Below are 13,731 nucleotides of genomic sequence, written 5' to 3' on the forward strand. Positions count from 1 at the left end.
ATATTCCTATGCTCTGTCAGCTTGTTCTGTAATAAATCATCAGAGGCAATAGCATTTGTTTAGGCCTATTTTAAAAGGCCTCTTGGGAAAATCTATGAGAAGAAAAAATACCAGCAAATTAACTTTGGTAACTTCATCTCTTATATCTGCACCCTTTTGTCTTTTGGCCTTTCAATGGTGCCCTTATATGTATTATTTGTTTTTGAATATTGATGTAGATTACAGCCGAATTAATGAAGACCCCGGATCTGAGTTTCTTTAAGACTACATAGAACAAAAAGCAATTAGTTGTTAAATATTGAACAACTAATTTATCATATTTAATGATATGATAGATTTCTTTGCACAAGCATATTGTCCTATGCAGCTGAAGAACTATTCTAGCTATTTTTCCTCCTTACTCATGAAAAGATTAGTCCAATCAAGCTTGCGCAGAAAAGTGACATTCCTCTATATGATAAAAATTGGATTTATTAACATATATACATAAAGTTGTAACTAAGATCACATTTTATGCATTACTTTTTAAAGTATCTTTCATATATTAATTAATAATAGGTTATAGTGTAAGGCATCAGGAAAACAAAAATTCTATATCAATAATGATTTCTGGGCGTCAAGGCTTTGCAGAGAGTGGCTGTGGTTTCCTGCTTCAACATTGCTTGAAGGAAGAGGCTCTCGCCCCTGCCATCTGGCTGCCCCTCTAAGCCAGCCCTCCGTCACCTCCTCAGAGTGTCCTAGGAGTCACCCAAGGCCCTATGCAGCTGCCCACTATGACAATCCTGTCCCCATTCAGGAACACCAGAACTACAACTAAGACTCGGAGGCCACTATCAAGCGCCAAAACAACCTGGAGCTCTAGCCTTTTACATCTATCTATCCACCTTACTACTTCTACCATGAGTGATGTGGCTTTGAAGAAATTTGCCAAGTATTTTCTTCACCAATCTCATGAGGAGAGACAACATGTAGAAAATTATAAGCTGCAGAACCTATGAGGTGGCCGAATGTTCCTTCAGGAGATCAAGGGCCAGAATGTGAGGACTGGGAGAGCTGGTTGACTGCAATGGAGTGTGCATTATACACGGATAAAAGGGTGACTCAGTCACTACTGAAACTGCACAAATTGGCCATGAAAAAAATGACCCCTACTTGTGTGACTTCATTGGGACTGATTCCCTGAGTGGCCAGGTGAAATCCATCAAGGAACTGGGTGGCTATTTAACCAACTTACTCAAGATAGGGACCTGGAATCTGAATTGGCAGGGTATCTCTTTGGCAAGTACACTCTAGGAAACAGCAGTGAGGAGAGCTGAGCCTTTGGCTGCCTTCCCCACAGCCTTGGGGGTGTCTTCCATGCTCACCTTGTTAGTACATGCATTTTGTGTTTACCTTTACCTTTTCTATAAGTTGTATCATCCCATCCACAAGTACTTTCATTTGTACCATTCATTCAAATAAAATAATTTGGTGCCCCAATAATGCTTTCTGCTTTAGCCTAGAAACCTAGAATTCAGAAAATAGAAGAGGAAATTTAGCATTCATCTGACTCAACCATATTATTTTACAGATGAAGAACTGAAATTCAAAGAGGTTATATAAGGGTTTTGCTGAAGGTTAGTCAGAAAATTAGCACTAAAACCTGGGTCTGTTCTGTTTTCTCCAACGTTTTTGGATGATTGTGTCAATGATTGAACCAACTACCCCACCAGATTCCCCATCTGGCATAAGCAATCTCCTTAGGGTGCTAAACCTTATTACCAGAGGTAAATTTTAAATGAAAGGATGACAAAAGAAAAAATATCCAAGAAGATAGATGAGAAAAAAAAAAAAAAAAGTGAAAGAAACAAGGGAAAACTTAAAAAAAAAAAAATTGTGCCAACCCAATCAACCCAATCAACTGACCAATCAATGGTTTTCTGAGCCCATGGGATACTGAGTGGTACAGAGGAAAGAAGGATTTTGAAGTCTGACCCGTTTTGGAATGCCTGCTTTGTCACCTATTAGCAATTTGAACTTAAGAATGTGATTTTGCCATTTAGAAATACCCCCCTTGGTAGGTGATATACTGAACAGTTTACTTCCTGCTCATTGATATCAGTTCTCACCACCGCTTGGTAAGCTCTACCCTGTGGTATAGACGGCCTGACATGCTGTTCTGAATGTGCCGGTCAAGGAGATCTTCAAACCGAATGTGGAGGTTGAAGTTTGCAATTTATGACAATCAGAAACGAATTCACAATTGAATACTGGGACAGGGCTAACTTCCATTTATTATCAATAAAAGCAAGACCTCTCTCTAGCTCTGAATAGTTTTAAAATACATTTTCAATATGTAAGCCTTGTCACCAAGATGGGGCTAAGCAAAACATGAAACAGGCAGGAGTGCGTCTTCCCTACCTGTTTCCTCCTCCTCTTTCCCCTTCCTAAATCCCTCATGTTCACCCTCAAGCCTCCTTCATTATACCCTTCCCCTAGCAAAAGCTTATTTATGAGCAGAATCTATAACAAAATATTTAGGAGTTGCCTCCTCCTGTGAGCACACGCCTTTTAACACAAGGCTAAATGGGAAAGGAACAAATATGAACAATTAAGATTATCACAGACCAGGTGGATTCTTGATCTGTTTTACATGATCTAATCTTCTAAATAACTCTGTGAGTTAGACAAAGTTATCACAGTTTTACAGATAAGAAAACAAAAGGGAAATAGAAACGATAGCAAACAAGTGTGTGTGTGGGTTGTGGTGGGTAGGGATTGTAGGGGTGGTGATATAGCACATTGGCTTTGCCAACTGCATTCTGAAACTCTGACAACTTTGACCCCATTTCTGGAGTGAGAGTCCTCTCGATTTTATGTGGGTCTGTCAACCTTATTCTAAAGAAATTGAGGCTGTTGGAAATTCTTTACCTGGTCTGTGCCTTGATTTCTTAAAGAGAGAGAATAAGACAAGGGCTAGCCAGGTTTGTCTTACAACAAAAGTGTTTGTCTTACAACGAACTGTTTCCTGTTATTTCATCTCATCCTGGTGGCCTTGGTAAGGTGATTTCAGGAAAATCAGAGATGCCCTCCTTCCTTCTAAGGCTCTCCATTCCTTCTAATTCAATACTTCTCAAAAGTGGGTATGTATTGAAATTCAAAAGAACAATTTACTTACCTCTCCAGTCATTCCCATGGGTCAATCCCATCCTTTCTGTCGCCAACCAGTTTTGATCCTAAATAGTTACTGTTTTTAATTTCTATGGCAAATTTTAAATTCCTCTATCCCATTCTCTTTCACTTTGCCCTTTGTTGTGGTCAAAATAAAACTTTCTGCGAAGGTAGGATGTGTGATCCTCTCACAGACTTCTTGGTGAAGATGTTCTCAAAGTTATGGTAGACAAGTGCAGGAGTTGGCAGACTCTTGAATCAGATGTTTGCAGATTTTTCCACATTCATCCCCATCTCACCTTGGTCCAAATAAGTTATTTTAGTTGCCACTATGAAGATATAAATTATATTGTGATGAAATTCTTCATTTTTTTTTTTGCATGTGGAGCCAGAGAAGATAGTTTAAGAACTGCACCTGATCAGATTTAATTTATAAAATGATAATAATAGCAATTCATAGTCACCATGTAATTCTAGCAAAGGCAAGGAAAGCAGAAATCCAATCTGACAAATACATTTTATCTATATTTTAATGAGCAATGATTTATACACAATAATCTATGTTTAAATAAAAACTTGACATGGCCAGAGTCATAACAAACAGCATTAAGAATCATTATTTCTGGATTTTCAAACCACTCATATGATAGTATAGGATACCAAAGTTCACAGTCTAAAGAAATACTGACATCATAGCTTGCTCAGTGAATTTCTCACAGAATAATAAATGTCTAGATGGAACTCATTCTCTCAAGGAGAAACATGTTTTACTGTACCTGAAGGGTCTGATGATAGAAATAATAATTTAAGTGATTGAAAACATTTAGCAATAAATTGAGTCCTTTTCAAAGCATCATTATTGAGCACTTCAGAACATCTAAGTGTTTTAGAGGAAATATCTTATTAACTTTTGTTCTTTAATGAGAAGGGAACACTGTAGATAATGTTTCATTGCTAAAGGTTGCCTGAACCAATGGAAGATATAGAGACAAATCTAAGAATTTTTTTATAATATTCTGTGTAGCTTTATTTTCTTCCTTTCCCTCTCCCTCTCTCCCTTCTTTCATTTTTTTTTTTTTTTCCTTTTCCCATCTTGTATCTTATGGCCAAAGAAATGTTTTACACTGTTTAATTGCAGAGAAAACAGAAGAAATTTCATGGTTCCATGATAGTTGTGTTTGTTTGTCTTGGTCATTTTTGGAGCTGGTTTATTTTGGGGGCTTGTGTGGTGGATGAGATTGGAATATATGGTAGAGTAGTGACTGTTACTGAAAAGAAAGTTCATATGTACATCTCTCCTTTTCATTATGTTTACTTACTAAATACACAGTTTGATAAGCATACAATTATAATTATACAATTAGTTATATTTAGTTTTTAAATACATTTTGGAGACTTAAATAATCTCAGAATGTTTTATATATTATTCTCATGATTTCTTGCTATTGTTTCAGAACTATCATATCTTTGAACCAGGAATGTATACAGTTTAGAGACATTACCCTCACTGATCTGATTTTTCTGTTACTAGTTTCATGACACTAGACAAATTACATGACATTTCTAAGCCTCAGTTTCCTCTAAATAGAGTTGATGATATTATTGGGATGATTAAATGAGATTATGCATAAAAATCATTTATCATAGTGTTTATGCAAAAGAAGGGCCAAGTCAGCATTAGCTACGATTAACTAACTCTTTCCCAGTATATGAAAAATGCTGGACTAAGTTCAATGGTTACTTATATAAAAACAGCTCAGGTATTCAAGAAAATAACTTTGTTTAAATTATCCCAAGATAACATGGAAATATAAAGATGAGTGATATTTTATAATAATGTTACAATTGCTCAAAAAATTTTTAGACATAGCTTTTGAAAAACTCTTCAGAAGCACATTCTGAGCCATATATATATATAAAAAATCAGTGTCATTGCTTTTATTTGACTAAAAATCAAGCCTATCCTTGAGGGTGAGGAAGGTCAAATGAAATACTCTATCTCAGTTGAAAGAGCTTTGTAAATTATAAAGAGCTATACAAATCCAAAATGCTACGGTGTAGAGTATTAAAGGAGGAATATCCTCACTGAGAATATTAAAAAAATATGCCTCGGGCTCTTAAGAACATTCCACAGAAGTCCAAGTGTTTTGAGCTCTAGCAGCACCATTTTGAGATGTATAGTCTCTAAAGTGCCTACCTGGAGGTAGACAAAGTACATTTGCATATGCGAAGTTTAGTTGATTATAAAAAAGTCATTCATGCTATTGAATTCCTTATGCTGTGCTTTTAGCTATCTCCTGCCATATTTAAAATTATCTTTTATTAATTAATTTATCCAGCTATACATCTCAGACAGCTAAGCCATGCTCTTCCATTTGTTTGTTTGTTTTTATAATCCATTAAGGTCAGTTCAGAGGTTTGCTTAGCAAACTAACTATGACTTTGGTGGAATATTGCAAATGGGTGACTTAGTATTACATTTTGCAGAGAGTGATTTAAATGAAGAGCTGAGGTTAAAATGTTATATATTTTTTACATGTTTAGGATTCTAATTTGTGAAGCGTCTGTGGAGGGGGTGTCGTTGAGGGCAACTGATTTATAAACTGACTGAATCAGGGAATACACATTAAGGTCTGGAGAGGAAGTCTAGGAAAATGACATCAAGAATGAGCAGGTAGAACAACACTTGCAATTCTGAGATATGTTTGAACAGACAATAAAATGGGTTTGAACAGTATAAACGTAATGTGATTCAAGTTGACCTTTGTCAGATCATCTCAGTTAATTGAAAATGTAACAGAACATGGTTTGATCATATATTATTTCCTGAATTGGAGAGACTGATTTTACTACACTCATATTTGCTGTCAACTGAGTCCTTATCAACCATTTGTCAGTGGTCATTTCAAATCCTTTTGAATGTTTAATATCACAAGTTTAGTATTTCTCTTTTCTGTGCTGTCACTTGTATTAATTATTTTTCTGGCTATTGACTAGATGTGATACTTAATAAAAGCTGACTTATCTCTTCTTCCTTAAGTACAGCCATAGATTTATCTGAATCAGTGTCTGCTGAGGCATATTATGGCAACTGGGAAATGAGGGACTGGATTAGCAGCTCTGCTAATGTGCAAATAGAAAAAGAACTAAAGCATTGCAAGCCATATTTTCTATATTATTACATGCTTTTAGATATTCATAGGAAACTTAGAAATGCATACACAATCAATTGCTTGTTCAATATCAGGCTTTAAAAAGAAATAAACAATATTTTGAAAGTGGGTGAATATAAATTATTTTTGCCAAAATAAAATGACCAGTATTCTTTAAAATTTTCCACCAAATAACTAACAGCTTTATTAGAGATATTCTTAGAACAGGCCATGTCCTATGCAACATAGCTAAATCCATTAGGTAAAGAGAGAGAGAAAGGGACAGAACTACAATATTGAAGATATGTTTTGAGTACAATGGGATACAAATAAGGTGCTACCAAAATACTAAGTTTTAAGTTTGTCAGTGGCTAAATTACAGTGGATAAAAATCACCTAGCTTCTTCAATAAAAATTATGTGAAATGCTCCTCAGCAATCTAGTCAATAACTTAAAGATTTTCAGTAGTTTCTATAGCTTGCAAAAACTTTAAGAATCCCTTGAAAATGCATGCATACTACTTGCCAATGTGTATTTTGATTCATTTAATGAATTATAATTTCAGTATTTTAAGAAATACTATGCACTGTTCTCAATATACTGCAAAGACACCTTCAATTTAGTATATATATATTTCTTTTTTAGAAAAGGAGGGGTTTATAACAAAGAAGTGATTCAAAATCACTTCAGTGCTCTTCACATTTATAGATTTAATATGTTAGAATTTAAGAAGATATAAGTTAGATTCAAAGAACCATGTTTTAAAACTAACATTTAAATCTTGATTTCAGAGATGTCTATGAACAGTCTAACTTGGCTTCTAAAAATTTAGTGTGACATCATTTTATAAATATAATTGTTGCATTGAAAAAGATCTCTAATTTCAGGCATAGGAAGAGGGGAGAAATCTAGACTCCAATAAGACATATATATATATCAGACGAGAAGAGTGCAATTACCAAAGCCCAAGAATTAACATCACCACACCCATCAGAGTGAATGTCATTGATTCAGCCACTGCTGTAAATCCTGCTCCAGTTGTGTCTAAAGTACGGACATCATCTGTTTGATAGATTTGCTTTACGTCACTGAGGTTCATCTCATCTGGTGTCCCTGCAGAGGCAAATAAGAAAACACAAGATGATGCATGACCACCTCGCCATGATGTCCAGAATAGCTCTTAAACCTAAAGTTTGGACACCATCCTTGTTTTGTATTATTTTCTATGAATACACCTGGCTTTAAATGATTAATGTGACATTGGAATTCCTGCCCTACTTAAATTGGAGCATACAGGCCCCTGTGTGGGAATACTCAGAAGTACTATATAAGCAACGTAAAAACCTTTATGGCTTTGTAAAGCATTTGGAGTATTTCTTTAATGTCATTGATCGGTAAGAAAATGAAATTTTATAAAATTTCCTGTGGTATGATACTATGGTTTGTTTCAGAGGTATAACAACTATAGTAATTGTGTGACAAATTTTCTCATGCAAAAAAAATAATTAAATAAGACATATTTTAAAAAGTAGACTTTCTACAGATATTGCTTATTTTATTTCATTTCTTTAAGTATCTTAATGATATTGTTGTAACATATATATAACATAAAATTTGCCGTTTCAACCACTTCTAAGTGAAAAATTGGGGGCATCAATTACATCCACGATTTTGTGCTACCATCGCCACCGTCTGTTACCAAAAGTCTTCCATCACCCCAAACAAAAACTCCATACCCATTAAGTAATAACTCCCCATTTTCCCTTCCCTCTGGTCCCTGGTAACCTCTAATCTACTTTCAGCCTCTATGAATTTGTTTATTCTACATATTTCGTATGAATGGAATCAAACAAATTTGCCTTTTTATGTCCAGTTTATTTTACTTAGCATATCATTTTCAAAGTTCATCTATGTTGTCGCATGTATCAGAACTTCATCAGTTTTTGTGACTGAATAATATTCCATTGTGTATATATATATATATATATATATATATATATATATATATATATATATATATAACATATTTTGTTTACCCATTCATCTGTTGACAGACACCTTTTGGCTATTGTGAATTATGCTGTTATGAACATTGGTGTACAAGTATCTAGTTGAGTCCCTGCTTTCAATTCATTGGGGTATATACATAGAAGTGGAATAACTTGGTCATATGGTAATTCTATGTTCAACTTTTGAGGAAACACCAAATTGTTTTCTGCAGTGGCTGTACCATTTTACAATCCTACTAGCAATACACAAAGGTTTCAATTTCTTCACATCCTGCCAACACTTGTTAATTTCTGTTTTAAAAATAATAGCCACTCTAGTGAGTGTGAGGTGGTATCTCACTGTGGCTTTGATTTGCATTTCCCTAATGTCTAATTATGTGGAGCATCTTTTCATGTGCTCATTGACCATTTGTATACCCTCTTTGGAGAAATGTCTATTCAAGTCCTTTGCCCATTTAAAAACATTGGGTTGTTTATCTTTGCATTGTTGAGTTCATAGAACACATTTTGTATCAGAATAAACCATGCATAAGATCCTTGTTGGAAATACATCAAAGAATAATAATAGTAAAATAATAGTAAATTTTAAATTATATTCTTTATATACATACATCTGTAGAGCTGGGTGAATGGAAGCATCTGTCAATAGATCAAAGAACTGGTTAATAGAGTAGACTGGGAACTATTAAAGTAAGGGATGAATGTTTGATAAAAACAGAAGGCAGAGTGACAGACCAAGATTCAGTGACATCCTGGTTATTACTTTTGTGTGTTAAGAAATCTGACAAGCTGAGGAGGAAACTAGCCCTCAAATTATTTGGAATGAAATAAATGTTTTCATAAAGTTAACTTTAACTTTAGTATGATGCACTTAAAGAACTACTGATTATGATTACCCAGTGCCACCAATGTTCTTTGCCCATGTGACTGAATTATCTCATGGCATGCCACTATCATTCACAATTAATGGCGTTAAATTCAATGTTACTAAATCTACACATATTGACATCATAATTACAGTGAGATTGAAAAAATCTTCATATAAGGAAAGGTCCATATTTATATAACAAGGTCAACACATATATATATATAATGCAGAAGGTAAGCTCTACTGCACTCAGGAATGAGAGAATTAAAACAAAACAGCTCTACTGATCTGACATATTGATTTTAGACTCAGAGCTCCTGCATTATTATTCATTGTTTGGGTACTGGTTTTGCCCTTCTGTGTCATTAGGCAAGATGAATAAACTAGTGATTCATTTTTTTTTATGGGGACTGTAGTGGAGTGTGAATATTTTAGTCATGGTTTTATACCTCTTGTTAAGCTAAAGCTTAACAAGGAGCTATGAGGACCCTAGGCAATTAAAAATTTTTTTCCGAAGAAAACTACATAAATTTGTGCTTTAAGGGATTTACTGTTCATTTTGGGGCACTGTGAAGTAGTGTCTAGATTGGATTCATGAATAACTTTTTCTTAGGTCTTTCTGAGTGGGTATTACTTTCATTCATTCATTCATTCACTAAGCATTCATCTGGGATCAGGGGATATCATGTTGGGTAAAAATATGTAAGTAGAAAAGACCTTAAATCTTATGCATGCAAGTTAAAGGATGCCAGGAGAAATATCTTATTTGCAACCAGATGTCATATTAAGATCTAAGGTAGAGATGTTTCTGATAAATGTAACATTATGGTCCCTGGAGATAAGAAGAAGATGGAAAATACTCAACATCACATCAAGAGCCTAGGAACTAGGCTGCAGTTTTGCATCAAATCACATCCTGGCCTTGACATGTTAACTGTAGCATGCCGAGAAGGCCCGATGATCACTTATGCGATGATTGTTTTCTTAAAGGAATTTAATTAATTAAGCTTGTAAATTATACCAAAGCTTAACCAAAGACCCATGAAAGAAAAATTAGTTTGGGAATTTACCACAGTAATAAATTAAACATAAAAAAACAATTTTTGAATAATCTTTTCTATGTACGATAGCAAAAAAAAAGGTGCCAATAAATTCACATTTCTGTCCTTGGTGGCTTAAGGTTCAGGATGGGAAGTCATGTTATTACAAAAATAAACATACTATTAAAACTTGGGTACGTGCCTCATGATCGCTACTATGAAATATATGATTGATATATAACTTGGTCAGGGAAGGCTCTGCTAACGAAGGGGTGATATTTATTGGTTTATTTGGCAACATTTACAGAGCACTTGCTATGGTGCCAGGTACTCTTTCAAATACTTCTCAACTATTAACTCATTTAATTCTCACAACGATGCCATATAGTAGGCACTGTTGTTATGCCTGCTTTTACAGATGAGGAAACAGGCCCTGGGAGGTTAAGCAACATGAGTAGTGGAGACAGGCATCAAATCTAGTTCATCTGGCCCAAATCTGTGTTCTGAACAGCTGCTCTGCTGCCTTCCTCACTGGGGACCAGAAGTCTCTAAGCTGGGAACATAGAAGATTAACTATGTTGCCATAAAGTGTTTTAGGAGATTTTTTTTTTCGGTCCTTGTCATCTGGGAGGGCAGATTATGTACTAGTTTTGTATATTAATCAAGCCAATAGCATATGTGTGGGTGGGTAAATGATGATGAAGCAGAATGGCTTGGTGAATCTGAGAGGATTGCAGCTTCTTTTGTCATATACATAGTAGCCTGTTCCTTGGGGCAGGGGAGTGTGGGTAATTCTGTTTCTCTATACATGTATCTATTTCATCTGTCACATATTTCTAAAATTCTCTTATGATTTCACTAAACATAAAATGACTGTGTTTAATGATGTTATATTTTTAATAAAGAAAATTACAAGGGCAAGCATTATTAATTTGCTCACTCATTTACAAAATTTATAGCCCACTAGCTCTGCATCAGGCGCTGTGCTGGACACTGAATGTATTAAGCACTTACAGGATTTTTCTTCATGGTTAGATGCATCTAAAGACAAAAAAAGATAGCAGATGGTCTATTCCAGTGGTGAAATACAGGGCAGAGTTTCATGTTGGAAGCAGAACTTCTGGTCATTATTTGAAATCACTGCTAGATTAACCTCAAAGTCAAAATTATTTCTATCTATAAATGACCTGTTTTCAAGGCAGCTACAGTCATGGATATGTCAGAGTTTGAAGCACACTTAGGAAATGTCTGGTGCCCCATTGGAATAGGCATGACAAACTCCTGCCAGGGGAACATGGGAGTATCCTACAAAGGGGTGGAGGGACGCATCATTCCTGGAACACAAATTTTACTGTAAAAATGATGACTTACAATTTGATGCTCAATACAATATGATATTGAAAAATGCAAAACTCACATATTTTGTTTTTGATGCTTTCTTATTGAAATTTTCATACAATGAAATTGAGAAAATACTCTAAAGAACCCCCATAACTTCATCCCTCAGCTTCAACAATTAGCATCTTTCTTCACTGTTTAATTCATATATCCTGGAATATTTTTTTTCCTGGAATATTTTGAGGCAAATTACAGATGTCATGTTATCTTATCCACAAATATTTTGGTATGTATTTTATAGAGATGAAGATATTTAAAAACCTGTCTACAATATGACTGTCACATCCAATGCAATTTGTAATAATTCCTTACAGTTGGTTTGCTGAATCAGGATCCATACACATTCCACATATTGAATTTATCTGATGTATCTCTTAAGTATCCTTTAATTTCTAACACCTCTCCTCTCTTAAAAATTTTTTTCATGTCTCTTACTTAGTGATGACACAGGGTCATTAGTCCTGAATAATTTCCCAATTCTGAATTGGAATTTCACATGCATTTTGTTTTTATTTTGAAATAAATTCAAAGTTATATGAATAGTTGCAAAAACAATACTAACCCCATACACAGAATTCAATCATACCCTGAGCCCCCTCCCCCGATAGCTCAATCACCAACTTTAACATGCTGTCATATCACTATTTCTTTCCCTCCCTCCCTATCTATCATCCATCTATCGCTCTGTCTTCTGAACATATGAGAGCAAGCTGCACACATCCTTGAACATACACTATAATTCACGTATACACTTCCCATGAACAAGAACATTCTTTTATGCAATCCCATTAAGCACAGCTAAGAAGTACAAGAGATTCAACAATGACACAAAGCTTACATTCTATATTTCCTCTTCCTTATGTCTCAACTGTGTCCCTTTGAGCCACCGGTCCTCTATCCTCCAATACCGTCCAAGTTCATCCTTAGCATTCAATTGTCATCAAGTTAGACTGTATTTTTTTTTTTTTTTTAGTTGTGGAAACATATATACAGCCTAAATCTTCCCATTCCACCCCCTTCCTAGCCTTCCATTAGTGGCATTAATCACATTTAGAATGTTGTAATGCTCTTTTCCACCATCCATTACTAAAAATTTCCCTTCACCTCAAGCAGCAACCCTGCACTCATTTCTTAACTCCCCATTGCCCCTTCCCCCAATTCTCTGAACCCAAACTCTACTTTTCATCTCTATGGTTATATTCTCTGATAATTTCTTTGTATTTACTGTGGGGCTTAAAATTAACCTCTTAAATCCATATCAATCATGTTTTTCTTTGATACCACCTTCACTTCAATAGGACACATAAACTATGTTCCTATACTCCTTCATTCCCCCACCTTTATATAGTTGTCTAAAATTACATATTTTACATTGAGTTCAAAACCACTGATTTGTCCTTAGAGTTTGTGTATTTTATATCATGTAGGAAGTAAATAGTGGAGTTACAGTTCAAAAATTATTGACTTCTATTTGTATTCCATTGTGTTTGGAGAATGTGCTTTGAGTATATTCAATTTTTTTTTTTTTTTAATTTATTGAGGCTTGTTTTATGTCCCAGCTTATGGTCCCTTCTGGAGAAAGATACGTGATCACTAGAGAAAAATGAGTGTCCTGGTGATTTGGGATGTAAGGTATTATATATGTCTGTTAAAATTCTCTATATCTCTTTCTCCTTTCTTTGTTTCTCTGTTGGTAGGGCTCCCTTTAGAATCTGAAATAGGGCAGGTCTTTTATTGGCAAAGTCTCTCAGCATTTGTTTGTCTGTGAAAAATTTAAGCTCTCCCTCAAATTTGAAGGAGAGTTTTGCTGGATAAAGTATTCTTGGTTGGAAATTTTTCTCTCTCAGAATTTTAAATATGTCATGCCACTGCCTTCTCACCTCCATGGTGGCCACTGAGTAGTCACTACTTAGTCTTATGTTGTTTCCTTTGTATGTGGTGAATTGCTTTTCTCTTGCTGCTTTCAGAACTTGCTCCTTCTCTCCAGTATTTGACAGTCTGATCAGAATATGTCTTGGAGTGGGTTTATTTGTATTTATTCTATTTGGAGTTCGCTGAGCATTTATGCTTTGTGTATTTATATTGTATAGAAGGTTGGGGAAGTTTTCCCCAAC

At 35.0% G+C, this 13,731-nt stretch overlaps 1 protein-coding gene across 2 annotated transcripts in view; it reads right to left on the minus strand.

Moving 5' to 3' along the window:
- Nucleotides 1-3,689: 3,689 nt before the first annotated feature.
- GPC5 (glypican 5) overlaps nucleotides 3,690-13,731 on the minus strand; it is a 1,661,658-nt gene continuing 1,651,616 nt past the window's right edge. Inside the window, exon 8 of one of the 2 annotated variants that reach the window (XM_037799997.1) lies at nucleotides 3,690-7,415. In XM_037799997.1, coding sequence (XP_037655925.1) covers nucleotides 7,258-7,415 — 158 coding nt within the window. In that variant the 3' untranslated portion in view covers nucleotides 3,690-7,257. The remainder of the gene's footprint in view (nucleotides 7,416-13,731) is intronic. The other variant, XM_037799998.1, reaches the window with a different exon arrangement.

Source organism: Choloepus didactylus, chromosome 12 (genome assembly GCF_015220235.1).
Source record: "Choloepus didactylus isolate mChoDid1 chromosome 12, mChoDid1.pri, whole genome shotgun sequence".
Taxonomy (NCBI): Eukaryota; Metazoa; Chordata; class Mammalia; order Pilosa; family Megalonychidae; genus Choloepus; species Choloepus didactylus.